At 35.7% G+C, this 24,825-nt stretch overlaps 2 protein-coding genes across 10 annotated transcripts in view; both read left to right on the top strand.

Moving 5' to 3' along the window:
• LOC134847966 (sperm flagellar protein 2-like) overlaps nucleotides 1-24,825 on the top strand; it is a 584,566-nt gene that overhangs the window by 282,106 nt on the left and 277,635 nt on the right. The window lies entirely within an intron of this gene.
• On the top strand, nucleotides 20,890-22,242 carry LOC134848793 (uncharacterized protein DDB_G0271670-like). Its single transcript, XM_063866303.1, has one exon. The coding sequence runs from the start codon at nucleotides 20,890-20,892 to the stop codon at nucleotides 22,240-22,242; it is 1,353 nt and encodes a 450-aa protein (XP_063722373.1).

The following is a 24,825-nucleotide window of genomic DNA, read 5'->3' as shown; positions in this document are numbered from 1 at the left end:
ATTGCATAGTACTTTTATCCAAATTGGTGCATTTGGGAAGTAAAAATTTTGTATAAAATTTGAATATGTTTTTTCTGATCCAGAGTGTCCTTTAATATTTTGTGTATGTGAAATATTAAAAGCTATAAGAATCATACTTAAAGGGAGACAGGGAACTGTAGATTCATTTAGTTTGTATTCTAGAAGGTCTGTGTTTTCGTTAATTGTTGTATTATTGAATTTTCGAAAATATCGGAGGAGTGTTTTGTTTCCTAGAATAGTTGAATCTGCTTTGATAGGTTTAGTTTTATATTTGTGCCATGATTTCAGTTGTCGAATTACTGGGTCAAGGTTTTGATATTGTTTCAGTGTTGAAATTGTAATTGTTTCTGTTGGGGGGAGAAAAATGTTTTCAATTTCTAATTTAGATAAGGGTATTGTGTCAAGTGGGTCATGGAGGTCAAAAACTTGATTTATTGTGTATTTTGAATCGTTTGTTTGTGGTCCTGATAAGTTTATTTTATCAGTTAAATTTTCTTTTTCAATTAGTGGAAAATGGTCTTTTTTAGGCGGGTGTTGTTTTATTCTTTTTTGTCGGGTGTTATTTTTTATCCATTGTGAATATGGGATTGGTTTAAAAGTTGATGTTCCAAGTAGATCAACTTCATAGTGATTATTTTGACAATCTAAATAAAGTGGGAAATGTTGTAAATTATTTATTTGTGATTGTTCAACGTCAGTTTTTACTGCATATTTGCATTCCAATCGGGGTGATGTTTCATTTTCTGCAAGGTAGAATTTTATGTTTTTGGGTATTTCGACTGTGGTTTTACGTGTAAGTAATTCAGGTGGCGTATTTCGACTTAAGGTGTCTGGTAATGCAAGATTTTTTCCTGCGGTCCAAACTATATGTAAGTTTGGGAATTTCATTAAAATGAGTTGAAATCTATAAACTCGATGGTTTGGATTAGACTTTTGTGTAAAGAGAAAGATGATTGGTTTATGGTCTGTGAATAGAACTGTGGGATGTTTTGATCCAAGTATCAGAAATTCATATTCTGTTAGTGTATATATTATGGCTGTACATTCTCTCATTAGAGTTGAGAGTCGTAGCTCTGCTTGAGTGAATAATCGAGAATTTGCTGATATGAGGTTCATTTTATTTGTACTATTATGTGATTGTAATAATGCTGCGCCGATGCCAAAGTTCGAAGCATCGCACATTGCATAAAATGGTTGATTTGAATCTGGAATTGTGTTTGAAATTTGTTCAGTTAGAAGTTTTTTAATTTCTTCAAGTCGTGCTTGATGTTCTGTATTCCATTCAAAATTATTTTGTTGTCTAAGTATGTTATAGAATGGTCGTAGATATAATTGCATTTTATAAACATATTTGCTTAAAAAGTTTAACATTCCAAGGAATTCTTGGATTTTCTTTTTATTTGTTGGTGGTTGGAGTTTTTGAATAGCGTCTATACGTGATTTCAATGGAGTGATTGTTTTTCTTTCTATATTATGTCCTAAGAATTTAACTTTTGTCAAAAAGAAGTGTGATTTATCGGGGGCGGCCTTCAGATTTTCGTTCTGAAGTATTTGGTGATATTGTTCTAAAACATTGAACATTTCCTCTTTTGTCTGTGATTGCATAAAAACATCGTCTAAATAGGTGATTGCATTTTTCTTGAGTATTAGTGGTCGAAAAATTTTGCTCATAAAAGCTGAAAATGCTGCTGGTCCTATGGATATTCCATAGAATAAGCGGTTGAATTCGTATTGTTGGTTTCCAATAACAAAATGTGTTAAGCGTCGTGATTGTTCATCTAATGGCATTTGATTATATGCACTATTCATATCGGCGGTGGTAAAGTATTTTCCGTTTATTTTTGTTAAAATAACTTGTATTGGTTCAATGGGCCAATTACACTTTGATTCATCTATTAGTGAGTTGAGGTATCTAGCATCGAGAACAATTTTTAATGATTCTCCTTTGGCTAGAATGATAACAGGGTTGATAAATGTGTTGCCTTTTGGTTGTTCCTCTTTGTTTACTGGTGATATAATGTTGTATTGTTCTAAAATGTCGAGTAATCTGTTCACTTTATCGTGTAAGTGAATTGGTACTTTACTTGCTCTTTGTTTTTTGAAAACTGCGTCTGGTTTTAATGGGAGATGTAGTGATGAGCTGATTTTGCCAACATCAAATTTGGATGTTGCATAGACTGATGAATATTTAATTAGCTGTTTTGCTAGTTTTTCAAATTCGTCTTGTGTTATTTGTGAATGTTGGAAATTAAACATTGTTAAAAATTTCTGTTGACTCTCTGTGTAGTTACTTATGTTGAATGTAGGTTTGAAATATGGGGTTTTTGTGAAATAATCCGTATTTCTGTTTTCGTTACTTATTATACTATTTATAGATAATTCTTCATTAAGAATTGTGGATTGGCAAATATCTAGTAATTGGAGTATATTATTTACACGATATGCTTTTTCGTGTATTGGTGATATTGTAGCGTTGGTTTCGCAATAGCCTAAAAGTCCTAAAGGTAATGTTACTTGGTAAGGTGTATTGTTGTATACATGTAAGGAAATAATATCTGAATTCGAGTTTTTCAAATATTTTATTGATGAGATTGTGATTTTGAAAAATTTATGAATAGGTTTGAATTCAAAATCTGACATATAAAATTTTTGTTTGTTTTGTTTTTTATCATATTGGTGAACTTGCTTTATTGAAAAATTGTATATGTTTCCTGATAGTGGTTTCAAGTGTTTTCTTTGTTGGTTATATATTGGATAGAATTTTGAAAAGAATGAAGGTTGTTTATTTAATCTTTGAAAAAATGTTAGGGATGTGTCTTTTGTTTTTGTATATTTATCTTTGATTAATATTTTACTATTCAAGATGTTGATTGTTGGTATATATTTAGAGATAAATGGTATTCCAATGATATTGTGTTTAATATCAGTGATATGGAATATTTGTTTAAATGGTTTGGTTAAAATTTTGTTTTGCTCCATTGTTCTTGTGGGGAGAAGAAATAATTGAATTTTTCCGTAGTTTATTAATGTTGATCCTTGTGCTGTTGCTAGTTTGCTGGAGGTTTCAAGAGGTGTTAGCTTTGGGTGTAAGGTTTTTATTTCATTCCATGTGGGAATGTTTATTATATTTGATTCTGCTCCTGAATCAATTAAAAAATCAATTTCAAGATCTGGTGGTTGAAATTCTTTGCTTCTTGGACTTTCTAAAAGAAATGGTATTGTCCAAATTTTTTCTTTGGGTTGTTCTTTTTGTATGTTTTGATAGATGTGATTTGTATTCAAGCATTTTGTTTTTTCGTTCTCATTGGGTTGATTTGTAGTGTTAATTTCATTAGTTTTTTGTGTCGTCGGTGTGGAATGGACGGGTTCAATATAATAATTGTGAAGGAGTTCTGATTGATTCTCATATATGTGTGATGAAAAAGGTTGTTCATATATAACAGGTTCATAGTCATTTTCGACTTTTATCATATTGATGGAGAGAGTGTTTTCTGCATCGCTTTCTGAATCTGATGATCCACAGTTTATTTGATTGAGTTGTAACGTATCAGTTACTGTGTCATCAATACCTGGAGGGTCTGATGTTGTTTCTGGATTAGATTGTACTTGATTAATATGTCTTTGATGTTTAGGTTTACTACTTTTGTGGCGATTATTAGAATTATTAGTTATTATTATTCCGGTGTGGTGATTGGGAATAATTTCTATAACGATTATTATAACTTGAATGTCGATTTTGTGAATTATTTCGCGATCTGTTTTGGTAATTAATGTTTGGTCTGTTATAGTTTGATCTATTATATGAGTTATTCCTTGATTGATTGTTCGGGTAAATCTGGTTTCGGTTGTTTGAATAACTTCTATTCCGATTATTGGGGTAGTTTCTATTCCTATTGTATGATGAATTTCGTGATTGATTGTTTGGGTAGTAATTATTTCTTGATTGGGAATTAGATCTAGAAACAAATCGTTGTGTATTTGAATTTGATCTGGAATAGTTATTTCGACTATTTGGTCTATTGTAGTGATTTTGTGATGAATTTTGCGTGTTTCTTCGTTCTGGTGATCTTCCTCTATAACTTGAGTTATATGGTGATTGATTTCTTGTATAATTTGTATTGTTCGGGAGTGGTTTTCCTGAACTGTTGTTGCTGTAGACTGTTTTGTTCGGTAGATTTTGATCTTTTTTCATGTATTGGTAGAATGATTTATTTGGTTCTTTATATTTTTGAGGTTTATTTTGATTGTCTTGTTGTTTTTGTCTACATTCAGAAATACTATGTCCGTATCGTCGGCAATAATTACACCATTTTTTGAAAGATGGTTTGCCTTTAAAGTTTGGGTGTTTTTCGTAAATATTGAGTATTTCAGTGATTTTTTCAACGAGGTCTGTATCTGATTCCTGTATAATGTTTATATTTGTGGAAGCTGTTTCAATTCTGTTAACGTATTGTAATTTCAGATTTTCCGTTTCTTCGAGTTTCATTGTGATTTCTGCTTGTTCTAGTTTGTCTACTAGTTTTCGAAAATCTAAATCGGGTTCTCGAATTGACGAAGGATGGGATGCTCTCTTTTTTATTGCTATTTTCCTTAATTGTGGTGTTAAGGTCATCATTAAGATTTCTGTCATCTTTGTGTTTTTATAGTCATGTGTATTTAATGAATATGCTTTTCGAACTAGTGTTTCGATTCGTACTGCTAATTGCTTGATGGTTTCGTTTGGTAATCTGCGAATTTCATTACATAAAACTCTTTGTTGTTGTTTGTTTCTTTCGGAGTCAAACATTTTTGAAAATTCTTGTGTAAACCTTTTCCAATTTGATTTTATTTCTATAGGCAATACTGAAAACCATTTTTGGGCTGCGCCATCTAGAGTTGTTTGTATTAACGCTGTGCGTCGATGTATCCAGTTTTGATGTAGTGGCGTATTAATTGGTTCAGGTCCTATATTTAAAATCAAATTTGCTGTGACTGCATTTAAATAGTCTTCTACAGAATATTCAGGGTCTGTTCCTGTGAATACCATTAAAGGTTTATTTGATGTTATTGATGATCCACCCATAAGGTATGGATTCATCGTCATTTGTAATGATTCTGCTGCATTTGGCATTTGAGAAAAATTTGAAAGTTGATTTCTTGTTATTTCGTGTTGTTGAAGATAATATGGGAGTGGTATTTCATTTTGCATTTGTGCTGGTTGGTACGAGTTTGCAATCATTGGGTTTTGTTGCTGAATTGGTTGAAAAGATTGTGTATTAATTGGGTTTTGTTGTTGAATTGGTTGTTGGTTTTGTGTATCTATTGGTTGTGGAGAAAAAATTCTATTATATGTATGTGGTTTCTGTATTCCTTGTCCACGATATTCTTGATTATAGGGTGTAAATATATCTGGTTGTAAGAAATCATCATCTGAGGATAAGTAATCCATTTGATAAGATGTTTGTTTTTTATTTTTATTTTGTTGAAAAAATGGATAGTTTTCACTACGATCCTGTGGAGGATGTAAATTTGTTTGGAAATTTACTGAATTAGGTGGTGCCATTGGGTTATCCCAGTTTCGAGATCTTGTATAATTACTAAAATTTTTTCGTGGTTGATAATTTGTTTTTGATGGATGTGTGTAATTATAATTATGGTCTGCAAAGTTGTTTCTAGTGAACGTTTTGCGTGTTTTTGGCGGTATTGTCATGGGTCTGTATGTTTGGTAATCCATGTGTGAATATTTTGGGGCAACCGAAGGTTTAACGGTTGATTGTAATGTTACCTGTGTTTGTGAAGGATTTGTATTTCTTGGTGTTGTTAAGTTTGGACGTATTGGTGAAATACTTTGTTGTGTAGTTGTTGTGTGTACGATTTCTTCATTTATGAAGTGTGATGGTGTCTGGATATCTTGTTGAGTAAGATTCCTAGTTCCATTGAGGTTTTCATTGTGTATGACTGTAGAGTTTAAACTATTATTTTGCATATCGGGTAAAAATGTATTATAGTTTAATGGTGTTGCATCAATGGTTAATGGTATTACTCGTACATAATCTCTTACATAAGATATCGTACTTATTGCTTGACTTGAGATTGATTGTGGGAAGTTTATGGATGCGGGATGAGACCATTCGGGGTCCCAAACATAGTCTGATTGTTCTGTGATGGCAGTATCATCGTTTGAGTTTTGGGGTCTAAAATTTTTTCTTGCTTGTGAAATTAAATCAATATTATGTGTGAAATAATCTATTATGAACCATGCCAAGATTTTTTGTAAGTCGTGTTTTGTATGTTGTGAAACTTCATCTTTCGTGAAATTTTCTTTAATTATATTTAGAAAACTAGAGAGTAGTGTGATTTCATGTCGTACTCTTATATGTTTAGATGTTTCTGTCGGTGAGACATTTGGTATCTGGATTTCGTTTTCTAATATCGAGATATAACTATATATTATCGCAAAAACTTCATTGGTGAATATGGAGTTTGCTCTTTGTGAGTTATGATATTGGATGCTTTTTATATATTCTGAGAATACTTTTGAGAATTCTAAATCAAGGTCGTCTGTTTGAATTATATATTTACTGTGATTCTGGTTTGGTGAGCTGAATTCTATGGAGTAGATTCCGTATTGTTGTGTTAGGTTACATATATCTTTTAGATAGTGATCGATAATTTGTCTTTTGATTTTTACATCTGGGAACTCTGTTTTACATGGACTGATTCCGGGTTCAAACAAATTTAAGAGTAAATTTTTGCAGAATATATGCTGTCCTCTATCAGTGGTTGCATCTACGATAAAGTGGAAAATATCATCATCATCTGGACTTTCTTCACCTGGGGTGTGCGTTGAGCTCATTTTTTCGTTCGATGACTGTTAATATGTAATTATCAATGTGTCTAATTGGTTGATTCCAATTGTATAAATGTACTGGTTTGTGTTTATACTGCTTTTTTATTCTTCTTTTTCCTCTTTTTGATGAATTTGAAGTTGTTTCTGAGTCAGAGAAATATAATTGATCGTGAATTGGGCAATTTTTATCTATTGATTCTTTTATTTTATAAAGTTCGTCTAAACTGTTGGTTTCTGATTCTGAAAATGCGTTTCGATTTTTTGAAAATCTTTTTCGTGTTATTTGTCTTTGTTTAGTTATTATTTTTCTTTTTAATGTTTGTCGTTTTGTTCTAATGTATCCAACTGTTTGTGTATGAGGTGTGATTACAAGGTCGTATTTTTTATTATCTATTTCACAATTGTGTAAAACGATTGTTTGTTTATTTCCTAGGTTTTTAAATGACATAAGGTTTAGGATGACGGATGCAAAAGGTTGTTAAATGATTTCTATTTGCTTAAACTGTTAGTCCTTACGATTTTTTTGTTAGCCTAACCTGGGTCTATTTGTTCAGGGTTGGGGAGAAAAGTATATCGATTCCGAAGAAAGATTTTGTACTTTCTCGTGGATAGTATAAGCTAAGGTGTTAACTTACTTAATCTTACTTAAGGGTAGTGATTGTGTTCAGGGTTGGAGAATAGTAAATCGATCCACAAGGTTCAGGTATAATTAGAACGCGAGTAGTTCGTTAGATACTATTTTAAACTTACTAAGTTTAAGATTTATCCTGGGTCTGGTAAGAGGGGGGATCAAGTGAAGGATGAATAACCGAAGTTCTTCACTGTTTATCCTAATTTGAATGATTAGTTTTGTTCAAAAATTTCTATTAGTCCTGGGTTTTTAGAAAGGGTTGGATAGTGAATCGACGTTTGAGGTCGTTAGACACTAGTTAAGTGGGTGGGGGAGAACAAAGTTGTTATTTTTGATCCAAGGATAGGCCTTGATGATCAAGTTTTAAATTTAATTAAATAGAAAATGATTTAAGATCCAAGGATAAGCCTTGATGATCTGATTTTAAAATTAAGTGAATTTAAGTTTAAAATGTTTTAAATTTGTGTAAAGAATAGATTTAGTATTTTTATGATATTAGTGAGCTTATGAATGCTGTTATATTTAGGCGATGAAGCTGGAACAACAGGATGATTTATAATTACTAACCGTTTATTGTCATGCTACTAATTTTTATTTTGATTTTTCAATAAATATTTTTCAAACATGTTTTGTATATTACTGCAGAATTTAGGAAAACGATCTGAGATATTTTTATCAATCGTTATTGTATATTAATATTTTTGTTTAGCGCCTGAAATGATTTTGAAGATTGACTTCAAAATTTTATGGTTGCAAATGAAAATCTAACTTCATTGCTAGTAGTATTCTAAATACAAAAGTTTGTTCTGGCTTTTGCCGAACTATCATATAACTATATGGTAAGTTTCTGCTTTGTCGTATGTCGTCTCTGGTTCGAGGTCTTCTTCCAATTCCGGGTAGTTCTGTTATTGTTCGGAATATTGGCTCTGATCTATTGAGTCGTAGAGACATTTCGATTAAATTATTGTCGTATAACATTTTTTAAATGTTTTGTCTAAATTCTAATCTATTATTGGTTAATTCTAAGCTATTAAGGTCTTGTTCGAGACTTATGGTCGCACCAGATGAGTTAGGACCGATGGGTATAACTCATAGAGTAATTTCGGATAGGGTACACCGTCTGCTCGTCACGCTATCTTATTTTCGGCCGGATAGGTTCGTGCAACTTCTTAGTCTAATACCGATCCTAATCTTACTCTTATACTGTCTAGTCTCAGGTTGTTTAACTAGTCTCTGCTAGGCTCAATAGATCTAGGGTATACTGGTTTATTGCGGCTGCTGAAGTACTCGGGAGAGTTCAACTAATTTCTAAGTTAAATTCAAATCTCTCTGGTGCTGAAATTACAAGTAATTTCAGCACTTACAAATAAGTGGATTGTTAGTTAGATGGATCATGATTGGTTAATATTAAATACTTTACATTGGTAAAATATCTAATTTATCCAATCATAAAATGTAGTTTAGATCAGGTTCCAATTGAGGCATTATTTCGAATTTACTTAAATTTTTTGGAGAAAAATTTACATAAAAAAAAACATTTTTTTTTCACAAAATGGAAAAATGCTTCATTGAAAAAATGGAAAACATTGAATACAAAAATTGTTAGTGGAAACAAACTTTTAGGAGGCGAAGTGGAAGTGGTTCTCGACAGAGACCCTCCGAAACCATCCGAGAAGAGGAAAGTCGGCAGGGGTCAAGAGACCCCAGGTCGGGACGAGGCAGCAGACTGTCGAGGGGGTCGGAACATCCGGATGCACGGAGACGAAGTGGCAGTCGGTTGTCAAGGGGGTCGGAACATCCGAGTGCACGCGAGAGAGCAGGTTACAAAAGAGTTATTGCGTCAGTAGCAGATTTAGACATCCCCGTAGGATTCGACCCGTTGACCACCTCTTTGTGCCTTCGATACTATTTCACAGCTTCAATCTTTCGCTCATCGATCCGTCGTTTTTGGCATGTTTTTTAACAAATTTTACCGCGGCGCAAGTTTTTTTATTGTGTCTTCGGAGAGCTCGGAAAATAAAATTTCCTCTCTAAAAATGACCTTGTAATTCGTCCCATGCAATATTACATGAATTACTGTGATACTATTTTTGAATAAATTACATGTTTTTTTTCTCATATTTTGTTCAATGAATATTCATTGGCTGGCGGAAGTATTTTAATCTGAGTTCATACATGAAACTTTCCCAAATTTGTCACAATAAGTCCAAAAAATGTTGAAGGAGAGATCATCTCAACCTAAGTTTGTAGCTATAGAAGGATTTTGAGTAGAATTGGATTGTCATAGCGTCATGTATCGGAAATCAATCTTAGTTGGGATCTTATCTTTTTTTCCTAAAAATGGCTAATTTCGGAAGTTCCGAACCTGGTTGACTATTTTACTCACTTTTGTTTGGCAACTGCCCCGCCTCCAAAAAACTGATAAAACAGCCGATCAGGTTCGGAATTTTCAACATTAATCAGTTTTAGAAAAAAAAGATTAGATCTCGCCAAAGATTGATCTCCGATACATACTGTAAGGCCAAACCAAATTCTACACAAAATCTCTCTTTAGCCACAAACTGCGGTTAAAAATTCAGACGCTAACTAAAACAAGACTACTCGTATCAGGGCAGAGGGACAGAGCCCTGAATATTTTGACTGCCTTATAAGTTCTCTGAAGCAGCGTTCGTTTTATAACATTTGTTGAAATTTTCAAAAAAAAAAAATTTCGAAATCAAACCCTATTAAGTACAAAGTGGTAGATTTTGCTCCTAGAAACATAACAGTTATGGCAAATAGCCTGTTTCAACCATCTTGGAACGATTTCTAAGACGGATTAAATCTCTGCTTACGCGTTAATAGCGCGAAATATATCTGCGGGTTAATTGTACCAAATTAGCCAAAATGACACTCTTTAAACCCCCATAACTTTACGAAAAATAATCTTAGGTGAAATATCTTTTGTAAATTGAGCTCAATTAAACAATACCAAAACAATTTAAAAAAATTGGCTAGTTAAAAGTGGAAATTTGTCAGCAGAAATATTCCATAACTTTCTTTGAAAGTCGGAACAATGATAAAATTGTATCCAATCATTTGGGAAAATTTTCGATTTATCCTGCATTCATACAAATTTTGACAAATTTTCAAAATCAGGCATGTGATTTCGCATGAGCCAAAATGTGAAATCACATGAACAAACATATAAATTACGAAAAAAAACTTCGTGGAGATTCTAAATAAATTACGATAAAAAATCATGATGTTATTTTACATGATTGAACATGTGATTCACTTGTGATGCACAATTTTTCCCGAGGTGGAGTTTTAATCGGTAGGGCGACAATTCGTAATAGGCGACAATTCGTAACAGGTGACAATTCGTAACAAGCGACAATTCGTAACAAGCGACAATTCGTAACACGCGACAATTCGTAACAAGTCATTGGCAAGTAGAATACGCTTGCTGCGCTTCGCTCCGCTGCACCTACATTCGACAAGAGAGGAATAAAGCGCATATATTAGTGTTTCCCGCTTAAATTATTTTGACGAATTGTCGTTTGTTATGAAATGACGCCTGTTACAAATTGTCGTTACGAATTGTCGCTTAACGGTTTCATTCACATGCGAATGCAAAAGACATGTAATATTACCTACTGTGGTGAACCTTAAAAATGTGTAAGCCGATTGAAAACGTCAATCATAAGAATTTTGGCATCTTGCTGTTTCTTTTTCAAGGTGAAATTTTATTTACTTAAGCAGAAAATGCTTAAGTGAACCTTAAAAATGTGTAAGTCGATTGAAAACGTCAATCATAAGAATTTTGGCATCTTGCTGTTTCTTTTTCAAGGTGAAATTTTATTTACTTAAGCAGAGAATGCTTAAGTGAACCTTAAAAATGTGTAAGTCGATTGAAAACGTCAATCATAAGAATTTAGGCATCTTGCTGTTTTTTTTCAAGGTGAAATTTTATTTACTTAAGCAGAGAATGCTAGTTATATAAAATCCTCATGCAATCTTTTAAATGTATGAAATGTATAGGCCAGAGAATTGTACGACTAGCTATTTTAGTCACCCCGGGGATGTTCAGCAAAGTTTTTCTACTTATTCAAATTGAAGTATGTTTGCAATTGTGTCCCAGGTTCTCGGAGTAAGATTCAGCGTGCCACTGTGGAAGAAGTGGAGTCTTTCCACGGGGAGAGTCTCGGCAGAACTCAAGACGTCGAGGTTTGCAGAGTTCAAATACAATCGAAAACAGATAAAGCCATGCATTAGTTTTTTCAACAGCTTACATTGCGAGGCCAAACTGTGCACTGGATAGGAGCACACTTTTTTGTCTGTATGTTCCTGGATTCCAGAGACAAGTCTTTAAACGATCAAAGAAAATGAAAAAACAAAAATAAAATAATCTCGAACAGTTTGATAATTTTCGCATTGTATTAATGCTTTTTTCACTAGTCTGAATCCCACTTTATTCATTTTAACAACAATTTGTCACTGAACTAATAACGAATTATATTGAAATGGTGTTTTTTTTTAGCCGAAGAAGTTTTCCTCGAAAGACGGGAGAGGCGGAAAGAAGAAGGAACCCAGGCCTAGACTGAAGTCTCTGAAGAAGCTGGAGGTCCCTTCGGATGGGGAGTGTGTCCACCTACTTACAGAGAAAGAGATGCGAAAATTGGAAAAAGGTACATTTGAGTTGCTTTTAAGTTTTAATTTAACTAATTTTGAGGTCAACCAAGCCTGAACTTCCTTTTGTTATATTTGCACAGGTGTTTTGATTATGATTTTTTTAGTTCAGTTATGATTTCGGGTCGAGTATCCGTCTCAATCATAAGTTTAGCTCCTCTGTGCGGGAACGCCGGTTGAAAGTTGAGTTCCTAATTTTTAACCCACAGTACCTGACTGAGGTGCTCAACTCATGATTAAGACGGATGCTCGAACTTCCTTACTAAAAATCATAATTAGAACACTTTAAAATTAGGTCGCGAATTGAACCGTGAGGCGACAATTCGTAACAGGCGACAATTTGTAACAGTAGGTTAAGCGGGGAACACTGATTCACGCGCAGTATTCCTCTCGTGCCGGATGTAAGCGCAGCGGAGTGAAGCGGTGCAAGCGTATTCTACTTGCCAATGCCTTGTTACGAATTGTCGCTTGTTACGAATTGTCGCCTGTTACAAATTGTCCACCTACCGAATTGAACAGCAAAATTTTGACTCACATACTAATTTAACACCAAATGAAATTCTGAGGAAACTCAAAATTATGTCATTGCATAACTGTTACATAAACTCATGATTTTGTTATATTCTCGACACCTGTCTGTTATGTTAGGTAACTTGTTGGATGGGGACACCCCCAGTTCGTGTGGGTCATGTGACTACTGTGAGGGGGAATGTGGCATGTCCAGTGGCCCCGACCATGATGGCCACTGTGAGTGTGAGAGCAGTTGTCTGATGTCGGACTCCCCCCACGACGGACACTGCGAGTGTAAGTTGACAATTATGAGGCGACAAACAACTTGAACAAACAAGAATATCCAGTTGCACAGAAAACTGTAAAAACATTTTTATTTTTTATAACAAAAAACATGTCTTTTTTGTGTGTGGTGTGACAAGAGAAAAAAAACGAATACTTACTAACTTCATAATCGACACAATACGAGTAACAAAACAAACAGCGGTCGGAACAATGAAAAAATAGTTTGGAGATTGAATTAATTTACACAGAGGTGAAGCAAAAAAACACATTGCAAAAAACACTTTGTGCAAAAAACACATTGAGCTATAAAATAGTGAACGAAAAAAAGACAGAAGCCAAAAAATTATGAAAAATTGAGTTGGAAAAACTAATTTATAAAAAATAACTTGACAAAAGTTGAAAAATTACAGCTAACTTAAACTTCATTAAAAAAAACTCTGCATGGGATGAAGTTTATGAACAGCACTTAAAAATGGAACTCGTTTACCGAGCGTCAACCAAGGCGAGAAACATTGGGTCGAAACCTGTTGAGCCCAAAACAAAGCTGTTGTCATAAAAAATTTCATAAAATTCAAAAGATATTCCGACCCATCCAAACTGAAACACATAAACCCAAACGGATTTTTTTGCCCTCAAAATTACGCAAAACAAGTTGACTGAGCCCATTTACCATAAAATGAAACTGTTTGAATATTTCACACAGGCAAAGCTGAGCTTCGCACCACTTGCGATACAAAACAAGGAAGCGGCTATGTCGAAAAAAAAATCGAAAATTCGAAAATGTCAAAATTTTGAACTAGCCTAGTTTTGTGCCAAGACAAAACAAAAACGTGCCAAGACATTAGAAGATAAAGTTAGTATCAAAAGAAAATTAATCAAGCGGTAACAAAGCCGAAAATACCTCAACAAAAACCCTTTAAGCCGAAAAAAATTCAAGAAACTGTATCAAGTCTTTCTCACCCTCAATACACGAACTTTATTCGCGAGTCAAATAAACCAATATGATTCCACTAAGCTGATAGAGCATTGACCAAAACCTATTAAGCTGAAAAAAAAAGAAATTGAAAAAAGCTGAAAAAAAATTTAAGCCTAGAAAAATTGTTATCAAGTCCCCCTCGCCCTCAAAACACACGCACAAAAACAGTTTTTTTGCTCGTCGAACGGCACAAAAGGAAGCCACTATGTCAATGAAACATAGGCCGAAACCAGTTAAGTCAAAAAAATGAAAAAAAAAGCTGAAAAAATCAAAGAGTAGTAGAAAGTTAGCGAGTACCTCTCACTCTCAAAAAACAAACACACAGAAACAAAAGCTCGTCAAACAATATAATGCGATATGAGACCACTAAGCCGATATTTTATACGCCGAAACCTAACAAGCAGAAAAAAAGGAAAAAAATGAGAACAAAAAAAATGAAATTTTAATAAATCAATTTGGTAAAATTAAAACGAACATTAAAAGATAAATTCGTATACGACAGATGTTTGAAATGCTAACACACAGAAAAAATAATTTCTAGCGGTAAATGTGTTGCTAACATAGGCTTCCAGTAAATGAGTCCAGATGAAAAGGGAGTCCTGTGACTAAAATTATTTACGGGAAAAAAGTCTAGAACCAGATTGCAAAGGTAGAAACAATACGAAACGAGCAATCAGTTAAGAGTGACAAAAATACAAAACTAAGATGAACAATATAATCGCCAGATTGAAGGTATCTTTTTTGCTAGTTTTACCTGCAATGCATTTGACAGAAAAAAAATCAATTGAAATATCTATAAAAAACAAAAAAATCCAAACAAAAAGTTTGGATTTTTCTCTGTGGTTGTTTACCTATTCACATTTAAAGCAACACAGGCTTAATTTTTTTCTTTAAAAATGTTTGAGAGGACAGGTGAACTCAGTTATACATAGAGAGGCTTACTTTATTTTGACTTGCGAAGTACAACACAGTATTGCATATCAATCAGTTTTTTTGCTTTTTAATACCAATAATAATAGATATGCCAAATTTTTTTTTTCAATCAAAAAGATTTTAAAAAATGACTTTTCGATCAAGATCCGATACTGTGTTGGTCTTCGCAAGTCGAAATGTAGTAAGCCTTTTGACACATGTTTAATATACAATTGAGTTCGACTGTCCCCTCAAACGTTATCAAAGAAAAAATTAAGGGCGCATTGCTTTAAATCTAAAACCTTTAGGAAAAAAGTTGACCAGTTTAACTTTAAGCAAAGGTCACAGACAGAATTTGGAAGTGGCAGAAGGTAGCTTTTCTAATAAGTAAACAAACTACAAGGAAAGATGCTTAGACTTTTTTGACTTTTTACTAAATGACATTTCTTCAATGATTCTGAACAATTTTTTCAGAGAGAGTTAATAAACGCACTGAAGTCTCTCATATAATCCGTGATGGTCCTTTGATTGTTTTTGTTTTTCAAAAGAAAGTCCTAAAAATTGTTAACGCTCAAGTTTGATTTTTTTGCGGTTTGATATGTGCTTTTTTTTTAAGTTAAAAAGAGTGCAATTTCCACCTTCGAAAAGCAAAAACGTTTAGGTCACGAAAAATGGGATCGACTTCTATTATATTTGAAAGTACTATTTTTCAATTATCAGATTATCAAAAGTGTCCTCGAGTTTTTGAGTGAAACTCTGTTTTGTTGAGCATTGAAGCTTTCTTAGAGAGAAAAACCCTAACAGCCAATTTTTTTTCTTTATTGTCAACAACTAATAAATTTGTGATAACTCGTCTTTCAAAATCAGTCTGAAAGTGTGCAATAATAGTTTAAATATTTTATTTCAAATTAGAAAACGAGTTGAGTAAGCTTGAAAAAGCCGACTAAAAACAGTGTTTAGTTCGCACTTCGCGTGGTGGATAAAAACTGTGGCCTTAACGTTTGATTGTTGTCCCGACCACTTGAAAAATGTGAAGAACTTTGTATTCGGGTGTTTTAGTTTTTCGTTTTTTTTGTTTCCCACGCAAAATCAGATACCACAAATAATCATCGGAATGAGTCGTGATATTTTTGGCTTAAATTCACGCTAATAAGGTGATCGTACAGGTTTACAATAGCTTATGTTCAATTTAGGCCGTGCAAACTTAGTTTTGCTTGAGTAAATTTAATTTTTGGATTTTTTAGCGCCGAATTGGGAAACAAAGATTTCAAAATTCTTAAAAAAATTCTGCATCAGAATTTGTAAAATTTTTTGAAAGTTTTTAACGATGTTTTTTCACTTTTCTGCAAAAACTGTTTTTTAATTGGCCTATTTTACTATGACTGTCCAATATGCTTAAGTTCTATTTTTTGTTCAGATCTTTTTATCACACCACGCAGAAAAAAAACGAAACTAATTTGAAAAAAAAATTTTTTTTAAGATTATGGTCGGAACATTCTGTGCTACTTGCACAGTAACGGGCTATCCTTGTTTCATTTAAAGATCTTTTTACGCGTAATATAGTTCTCTGATTTCTTACGCTTACCATGACAATAACAATTATCTATGACCACAGGTATGCATAGAAACATAACAGGGCCTATTTCATCTGACATTTTAGTACTACTCGAAAATATGGGATGAAAATAATCCAAAATCTGAGCTCGAAATAATATTTTCAAAAACTATGGTTAATTTTATTAATAACATAATTTAACTACCATCGCAGTTTTTATTGCAGGATTCAAATGGACTTTTTTCATCAGTTTCTGTATATTCGTTCATTGCAAGTTTCATATACTGAAGATAAAATTTTTTCCTTAGCTATGATTTCTACAAAGAAAATTGTCGGTTTTTAGCCTTCATATGACAGAATGTAAAGTAGACTGAATAACGTGGGCTTAATTTTCTCCACAGGCGAGAGTGACTGCCTCGAAATGAGTTGTTCGGATGACGACGGGGGAGGGGCTGGGGCTGGGGACCAGAAGGGGGGCTCGGATGGTGGTCACGTGGAGCATGGGGGGAGTGTGATGTCGGAGAAGAAAGTGAAGCAGCCGAAAGGACTGAACAAGATATTCAAGAAGCTGTGGGAAAAACACGAGAAGGAAATGGAGAAGAAATTAGGTACAGTCAGGGGAGGGTTTAGAGGGGGGGGGGGGGGTGAGCTTGTAATTTTAATAAATCGACTCCCTCAGAACCTTAATAGCACTTCTTTTTGTTTTATTTTCCGATACCCAATTTTGGCCGAGCGGTAAAATCATATGACAGCAGATAGTTGGTTCTGAGAGGCAGTACCTATATGTGATCTAAAATATAGTTGGTTCTATACCGGTCTTGAATTGGATTTTTCTTTCAATTAAACTTTTTGAACTTACTTTTTTATGTATTTTGAAAAAAAGGATGAAAAAAATTTGATAGTTGACATCCAACGATTTGATTTTACCACCATTTTCTAGAGATTAACATCACAAATTATGTCGAGTTGAGGTTCATAGTAATAAAAATGTTATCAAATTTGCCATATAATCGTTTAAAGTTGACGACAAGAAAGATGCTCCGAAGATATCGGCATCTAAGCCAGGCGACTCAAAGAAAGAATCCTCCAAGAAAGACTCCAAAAAGAAGTCATCGGGCGGCAAAAGGTCGCGTGATGTCAGCTTTGAAGGAGACGAGGAGGAGGATGAGGGGGAGTTTGACTCGGAGGGGAGTGGAGAGGACGGTGAGGGGGGTCAGAAGAGGTCAACTAAGGGTGGCAGCAGGAGTTCCAAGAAGAAGAAGAGTAGCGCGGATGATGATGACAAACCAGAACAAGAGATGAAGGATGTGAAGTTCAGGGATGTTGGCATCCATGTATGTCTGGGACTCCTGCCTGACATCCTGGATTACACTAACTTATCAGGTAGAGCATTTAAAACCCATTTAATATCAAATTAGTCTCAACGTTCTTTTTTTCCTAACGAATCTGAGGTTAATTACCTAAAACTGTTCATAATTTGTTGTCGAAAACCATATTTTTACGCATTTCAACTTTAAAAAGCTTGTATAAATTCAATGAACCTAAAACGCAGTTTAGTGACCAATTAGGGCGCTCAAGGTCACTGTCATGGTCAACAATTGGGAAGTAAGTATGCATCAGGATATGTTGGTAAAGCACAGAAACCTTTAACAAAGAAAAAGTTCGCTTATCTAAATAATAATCTTGATAAAAATCAATTCTATTTAAACAAACGTTAGACCGAAACCCTACCATAATCTGCATTAGGCAAGCGACTCGATGCTGCCGAGTTGCTCATGAAACAGAAGCCAGCCCCGCTGCCCAGACGCAGTATGCGTTTCAGTAGAGCCCACAGCTTGTTTGGCGATCCACCTCCACTCAGAAAGAAAAAAGTGTCGCTTAGTCTCGGAAACGGGGACACCAAAAAAGGATCCGAGGATAAAGAAAATGACGATGACGAAGAAGAGGAGAATGAAAATGATGAGAAAGGCGGTAAAAAGAGCTCGGGTGCCAAAAAGAGCTCGGCTTCTCCGAGAAAAAGCAAAGGTTCGGCTGTCAAAAGGTCGGCAAGCTGGAGCCCGGGAGGAGTCGGCAAGAGTGGTCGGGTTAAGAAGAGTGTCTACGAGGCCCACCCTCCGTATACTAAAAAGGTTCCTGTTTACTCCATAGAGCATCCGCCTCCTGTAATGATAGACAGGGGAATCCAAGTGGACCAGGACGTCGATCGGTTTGACATTCTTCTGGCAGTGACTGATGTCGAGTTTGATCCGGAGACTGGAGTTCCGTTACTGGAAGGACTCACAGCCAGGGAAGAAGAGGAGTTTCCTTATGTAATAGAAGACAAACCAACCAAGTGTTACTGTAATAACAATGAGAATGAGCCCTATGTCAGTCCATATGTAAAAGTAGTAGACCTGAAGCACTATAGACGAGCAGTTCAAATCGGAAAAGAGCACGCGGTAGGTTGAATATTGTAAACTTCTGCGAATATTTACAAATATTTGTTCTTTTTAAAATTTCATTTAAAACAACTACATAGAATCATTTTGTTTAACAAGTAAACAAAATTAAAAAAAATATATTTACATGTTTTCTCACGTCATCAATTTGTTCAAGTTTAAGTCGCAACATATCGAGCCCAAAAATTTTTGACGTCTTTGAAATTCACACACAAAAACTGACTAAACTACAAATACGCTTTTTTTGTTTATTTTCAGAGGAAATTCCGTACGAGATGGCTCCCAGACATGAAACGATCAAGATCACTGCCGGACATGCCTGACATCGAAAAGAACAAAATTGCCCCCAAGCCAGTTTCAGCTCAGGACGGGAAAGCACAGGGACCTCCTCTCGCTTCGCTGGCGCCTGGCGGAATGGTTGCTGGAGCTAGAAAAATCCCTCCAACCGCCCCGCCCCCTTCGCAATCATTGATGCAATCTTACGACGAGGGTCAAACCTACCCCATAAAACCCCACTACGACGACTTCGACTCGTTAAGTTTGACCCAGCCGCTTTTCTACGGGCAGGACGACACAAGGTCTGTGAGTTCGGATGGCTCGGCTGAGTTCTCGGCTAACGTGACAGCATCGACAAGATCATTTCTGGCCAAATCGGATAACGCCAAATTCATTCCCTGCGAAGCGCACCCTTGTACTCCGAGAATCCACCGAAAATACCACAAGGTTCCAAAAGAGCGTGGCTCAAGGTCAGTTATTGGATCGACACAAAACCTAAACACTCGTCAGCAAACATACGCTAAAAATCATGTACCACCCGCAGATCTACTTAGCGAAAATTACAACAACGACCAGTTAAGAAATCAAGGCGCAATGTATTGGTCAGATGGAAGTTTCGGCTATGAGCATCGTCGGCGAGGTGCTCCTTTAGTTGACCAACAACATATGGCCTCGCGAAGTTTGGACGGGGGACGAACCGGAGGCATAAGAAAAAAGGTTGACCCCAAAAACTGTCCAGGTCCTACGAAACCTTACGAAAATACAGCGTCTCGAGTCATAACGCACCCGTTGCTACCATGGAATTACCAAGGTGATAGAAGTAGAAGCCGGTCGAGGTCACGTGGCCGCCGACTGGCACCAGTTCCCCACCCGTTCCCACAGGGAGAAATTAAAAAACCCAGTAAGCCCAAGAAAAGGGGGTACACTGACATACGGATGAAGCAGTGTGACATCATCAAGAAACCGGAACTTGGTGAGTCTGAGACGCAGTACTTAAGGAAAGATGGAAAACTGGAACCAGACTGGAAAAAGTCGATTGACAAGTTGGAAAAAGAAAAGAAAAAAGAGGAAGAGAAGGAAGGTAAGAAAGGAAGTCAGGCTAAGGAGAGTCGACTGACAGTAGATGATGGGGGGAGTAAGAGTGAGGGGGGCAGCAGGAGTTCGAGGGGGAGTTCGATGTCGGGATCTGAGTACTACGAGGGCGCAGAGGGGGAGGAGACTTCTCGCTTTTCTGAGGAAGGTGGCTCGGAAATGGAAGATGGTCGCAAATCAGTAAGTTTAATAGAAGCGCGCTGAGCGGTGCAACATCGCCCGACCCTCCCATTTCAATTCTTGCGGCCACATTTTTTCAAAGCCCCCCCCCCCCTTTATTATTATTTTATATGACCATTAAAGGTGTCTTTGGCGTCAATATGCACTAAGAAACAGTTCATACGCACGCCGCTAAACTATAAACACCACTGATATTTATAAAAACCGCGAAGAATATATTTAACTTTTCATATGTATATTGATTTTATAGTAAAACGTCTAAAAGTTTAATACTTACACTAAGTTTGATGTAAAAGTTCACTATATTTACATTATGCGTTTAAGAGAGACGGATCCCGTTCACAAGATGGTTCAGCTGCAAAAGGCTCGTCTCAGATGTCACGGGGAGGTTCTGGTGCTCCAAGAGGCCTATCTGCCATGTCAGCAGAGAAAAAAGGAAGTAGCGCTGCAAAGGCTTCCGGTTCCAAAGAAGAGGGCCAAGGGACCAGTGAAGCCAAGGCTTCAGGCTCAGCAATGGAAGGCTCACAGCGAGTCTCTGGATCAAAAGCAGAACGCGGTTCTCGAGGGAAATCCGGATCAAAAGCCGAAGAATCCTTAGGTGTCTCTGGTGAGTCGAAACAATCAGGTTCAGCTAAGAAATCTGGTTCAAAACAGTCGGGTTCACTGAGAGCGTCAGGGTCCAAAGCAGGCGAATCCTTACGAGCTTCCGGATCCAAAGCAGAAGGTTCTTTGCGAGCCTCCGGCTCCAAAGGAGGAGGTTCATTGCGGGCATCAGGGTCTAAGGCAAGTGGCTCAAAAAGAGCCTCGGGATCTAAGACTGGAGGCGCACTTTTGAAACCATCTGAAGAAGGAAGCAGGAGATCAGGCTCTAAAGGTTCCAGAAGCTCGGCCGGATCAATATCAGCATCCAAAGGTGGAAGCCCAAGTAAAACTTCAGGCTCAAGAGCCGGATCACTTTCCAAAGGAGGTAGCCTCGCACTTTCGGGTTCTAAAAAGTCGGGGTCAAAACTCTCTCCATCTAAAAGTGGATCGATATCTGCATCCAAAAAGTCTGGAAGTCTTTCAGCTGCTAAAAAAGGTTCATCTGGCGGATTGTCGCCATCGAAAACATCAGCGGGCGGGTTGGATGATCTGGATAGTGGACTTTCGGCCAGTGCAACCAAAAAGGGTTCCGCGTCAACAACTGGATTTTCTGGGTCAAAAACTTCTACTGGTAGCATGTCTGCATCAAAAAAGTCTGGTTCGAAATCAGCATCGAAGAAGTCCGGATCTTTATCACCATCTAAGAGTGCTGGAGGAAACTTATCGTCACCGTCAAAAGGTGGATCCAAGGGATCAATATCTGGATTATCCAAGTCAAAAGGATCAATTGGCGGGTTATCTAGATCCAAAAAGCCAGGCGCCACAACAGATGGCGCGGATGATGGAATCACCGGTGGAGGTCTTGTATCTGGCCTCGAATCAAATGATCCTAAGAGCGATAGTCTTGCACCTAGTGGTGGCGGCAGTTTAACTGGATCTAAGAGTTCAAAAAGTGGCGCTGGTTCGATAACAAAGTCCAGCGCTAGTCTTGGTGCTTCTAAATCTGGAAGCCAAACTCTTGGAACCGGAGGTCAAGGCTCATCGACGACCACCAGCACTAGTACTTCAGAGGGGCTAACAAGTTCGGCAGGGGAGAGAAAAGTGACTGGCGTTCCATCAAGTTCGGGATCTCTGACTGGATCAAAGAAAGCGTCTGGTTTCGACGGTTCTACGAAGAGCTCAGCAGCTTCTGATGATCTGTCAAGTTTGACCGCAAGTGCAAGCGAACTCACCTTGGCTCCCGAAGGCATGTCATCAGCCTCTAGTAAAAAGTCCAAAAAATGATAATATTTCTGAGTTTTGAAAAGTTGTTTGCCTGTGCCTAGTTATTTGCAAATTTTTTTTCTAAATAGATTATGAAAAATAGATTAAAATGAAACCAAGAGAAAATAAATGCTCATAAGGAAATCAATTCAATTTATAACAGCAATTTTTTTTTACTTAATTAACAAACACTGGCAAAATCACTCAATTCAAAAATACAGGTTTGAAATATTCTTTTAGTTGACGTTTTTGCATGACCTATTTTCAAATTTTATTGTTCTGACTTTTGTAACGAAAGTACCGGAACACTTGTGCTCGGGTTGGTTTTTTCTTCAGAGAAATTCAACCTTTTACTATATTACATCAGCCGAAAAGTTTATATCAGCCGAAAGGTATTGTTCAACTGGGCTCAAATTTAAAAAGATATTTCACCTGTGTTCATTTTTCATAAAGCTATGAGGATTTAAATATTGCCAATATGGCCAACTTGGGACAATTAACGCGCGATATATTTCGCGCCATTAACGCGTCAGCGGAGATGTAATCCCTCATAGAAACCATTCCAAATTGATTGAAACAGGCTGCTTGCCATACTTTCTACGTTACTAGGAGCGAAATCTATCACTTTGTACTTTATATGGCGTGTGGGGGATTTAAAAAAACTTCTAATTATTTTGTAAATATTTTTCTATTTTTTATTGAAAAATTCATATTTTTTTAAAAGCGAATACTGCTTTATAGACCTTAAAAGACAGTCAGAAGATTCAGGGCTTAGCCCTGATACGAGTAGTCTTATTTTTCTTAAAAAATCGAAACAATACTTGTGACTCACAAAAACCTAGCAGTATATATTGCCATTTGAATCGAACTAGGTTTGTGCTTTGCTGCAACAAAATAGAAGATTTTTGAGTTTTGAGATTAGGTGTAAATGGACGGAGTGATTTATCACTTTTCTAGATCTTGGCGTTTTTTGGGAAAAAACCTTACAGTTGTTCACGGTTAAAATGTCTTTTTGCGGTTTAAAATTTATTTAGCTTTAATTTCAATTCAAATTATTTGCTAAGTGGAAGGCATACTATGTTCTCAAATAACACAGGTGCAAAACCGTGAATAACGTTTACTTTAAAAAAGACTAATTTTCCAGAATTTCCAGCGGATTAAAAAATTTATTTTGATCCAGTTTTCTCTAGCTGGGTTTACTTTAACAAAGTAAAACCCTGTTTAACAGATCAAAACTATTACAAGATTTCCTCATAATTTAAAAATCCAACAAAAAATAATGAAAAATCTTAAATAAATTTAAGGCGTTTCGAATTGCTTTTATCTCATAAAGTTACTTATATAACTTGAGATTACTCCTCAAAATTTTTTGTTTAACTTAAAAAAATTCTTTGTTTCACAGATAACTACTTGGTTCGCAACAATATTTTAAATTCTGGCCTTTTTTATGAACACCTTTAACAGTGAAAAACTTACCCAATAAAAACAGTTGCTTAAAACATAATAGCGAGCTATCTGAATTACTCGCAAGGTTCGCTTTAAACACTTACTTTAGGACTTGAGTAATCAGAAAGGTTTGTTAGTAAAAGTGTCGGGGTTTTAATTATATGATAGGAAAAAATAAATTACGACTGTTGTCAAAAATCTATTTTTTTGCTGTTTATTCTGATATTATATGTATTGATTCATTTTAGTGTTTAATCAAATTGTGATTTGAAAAAATTTTGTTAGTTTATCCGCTTAGTATTGTATTGTGTATAAGCAAACCTATAGAGAATTTTGAATCGTACCTGTTCGGCTGTTCTTGACAAAAAAGTTACAGATAAAGAACGAGGTACTCCAGTTTTAAACACAGAAGCAAACAATTGCAAGCAAAAAAAAGTTCGACATATTAGCAAACGAGGTAATTTCTCAACGTATTCTGCATATACAAAAAAATATAACCGGACGGAAAAACAAAAACCTGTTATGTAACACTTAAATATTTTGAAAGTATAATCATGTGGCGAAATCAATCTATAGCAGTCATATTTTTCCGAAATTTGGAAGGCACAATATAATATGGAAAGTCCTATGTCTCGCCCACACACTTTACACTTTTCTCCCCTCTTAAATCTAATGGCACATTTCGCACCTAATAATTTCACTTATTTCGTCCTCGCACGTTTCGCCCTTAACTTATTACACAATTAACTTATTACACCTGAAATAAACTCAACGATTTAATTTCAGGTTTTGAAGATCAACATGGTTTTGAAAAGAAAACCGCAAGGACCATGAAACGATGAAACGTAAGCAAATAGGTTTATCTTTTTGATCAATTCTCAATAGGGGTGTTCGCAATTAAGGAAATTTGTTTAAGTAGTGAAAATTTAATATTGGGCGAACAAAGTATGAACTACAAAAAATTTGGGCTGAAATTTATCGGTTGGTCATTGGCCAGCCCTCCAGACAAAATTTTATGAAGAACATCGGAGAACCCAAACCATTTTCAATAAACTTTGAACATTTATTTTTAAATTTTAAATCACGCCAAGTTCCATACCACTCTTTCGAGAATAATCGGAGCAAACAAAGATTCCTTAGCTAACAAACATTATTCAA

The sequence above is a fragment of the Symsagittifera roscoffensis genome, chromosome 6 (genome assembly GCF_963678635.1).
Source record: "Symsagittifera roscoffensis chromosome 6, txSymRosc1.1, whole genome shotgun sequence".
Classification (NCBI taxonomy): Eukaryota; Metazoa; Xenacoelomorpha; order Acoela; family Convolutidae; genus Symsagittifera; species Symsagittifera roscoffensis.
Note: the sequence above shows the minus strand (reverse complement) of the source record. Positions and strands in the feature narration are given on the sequence as shown.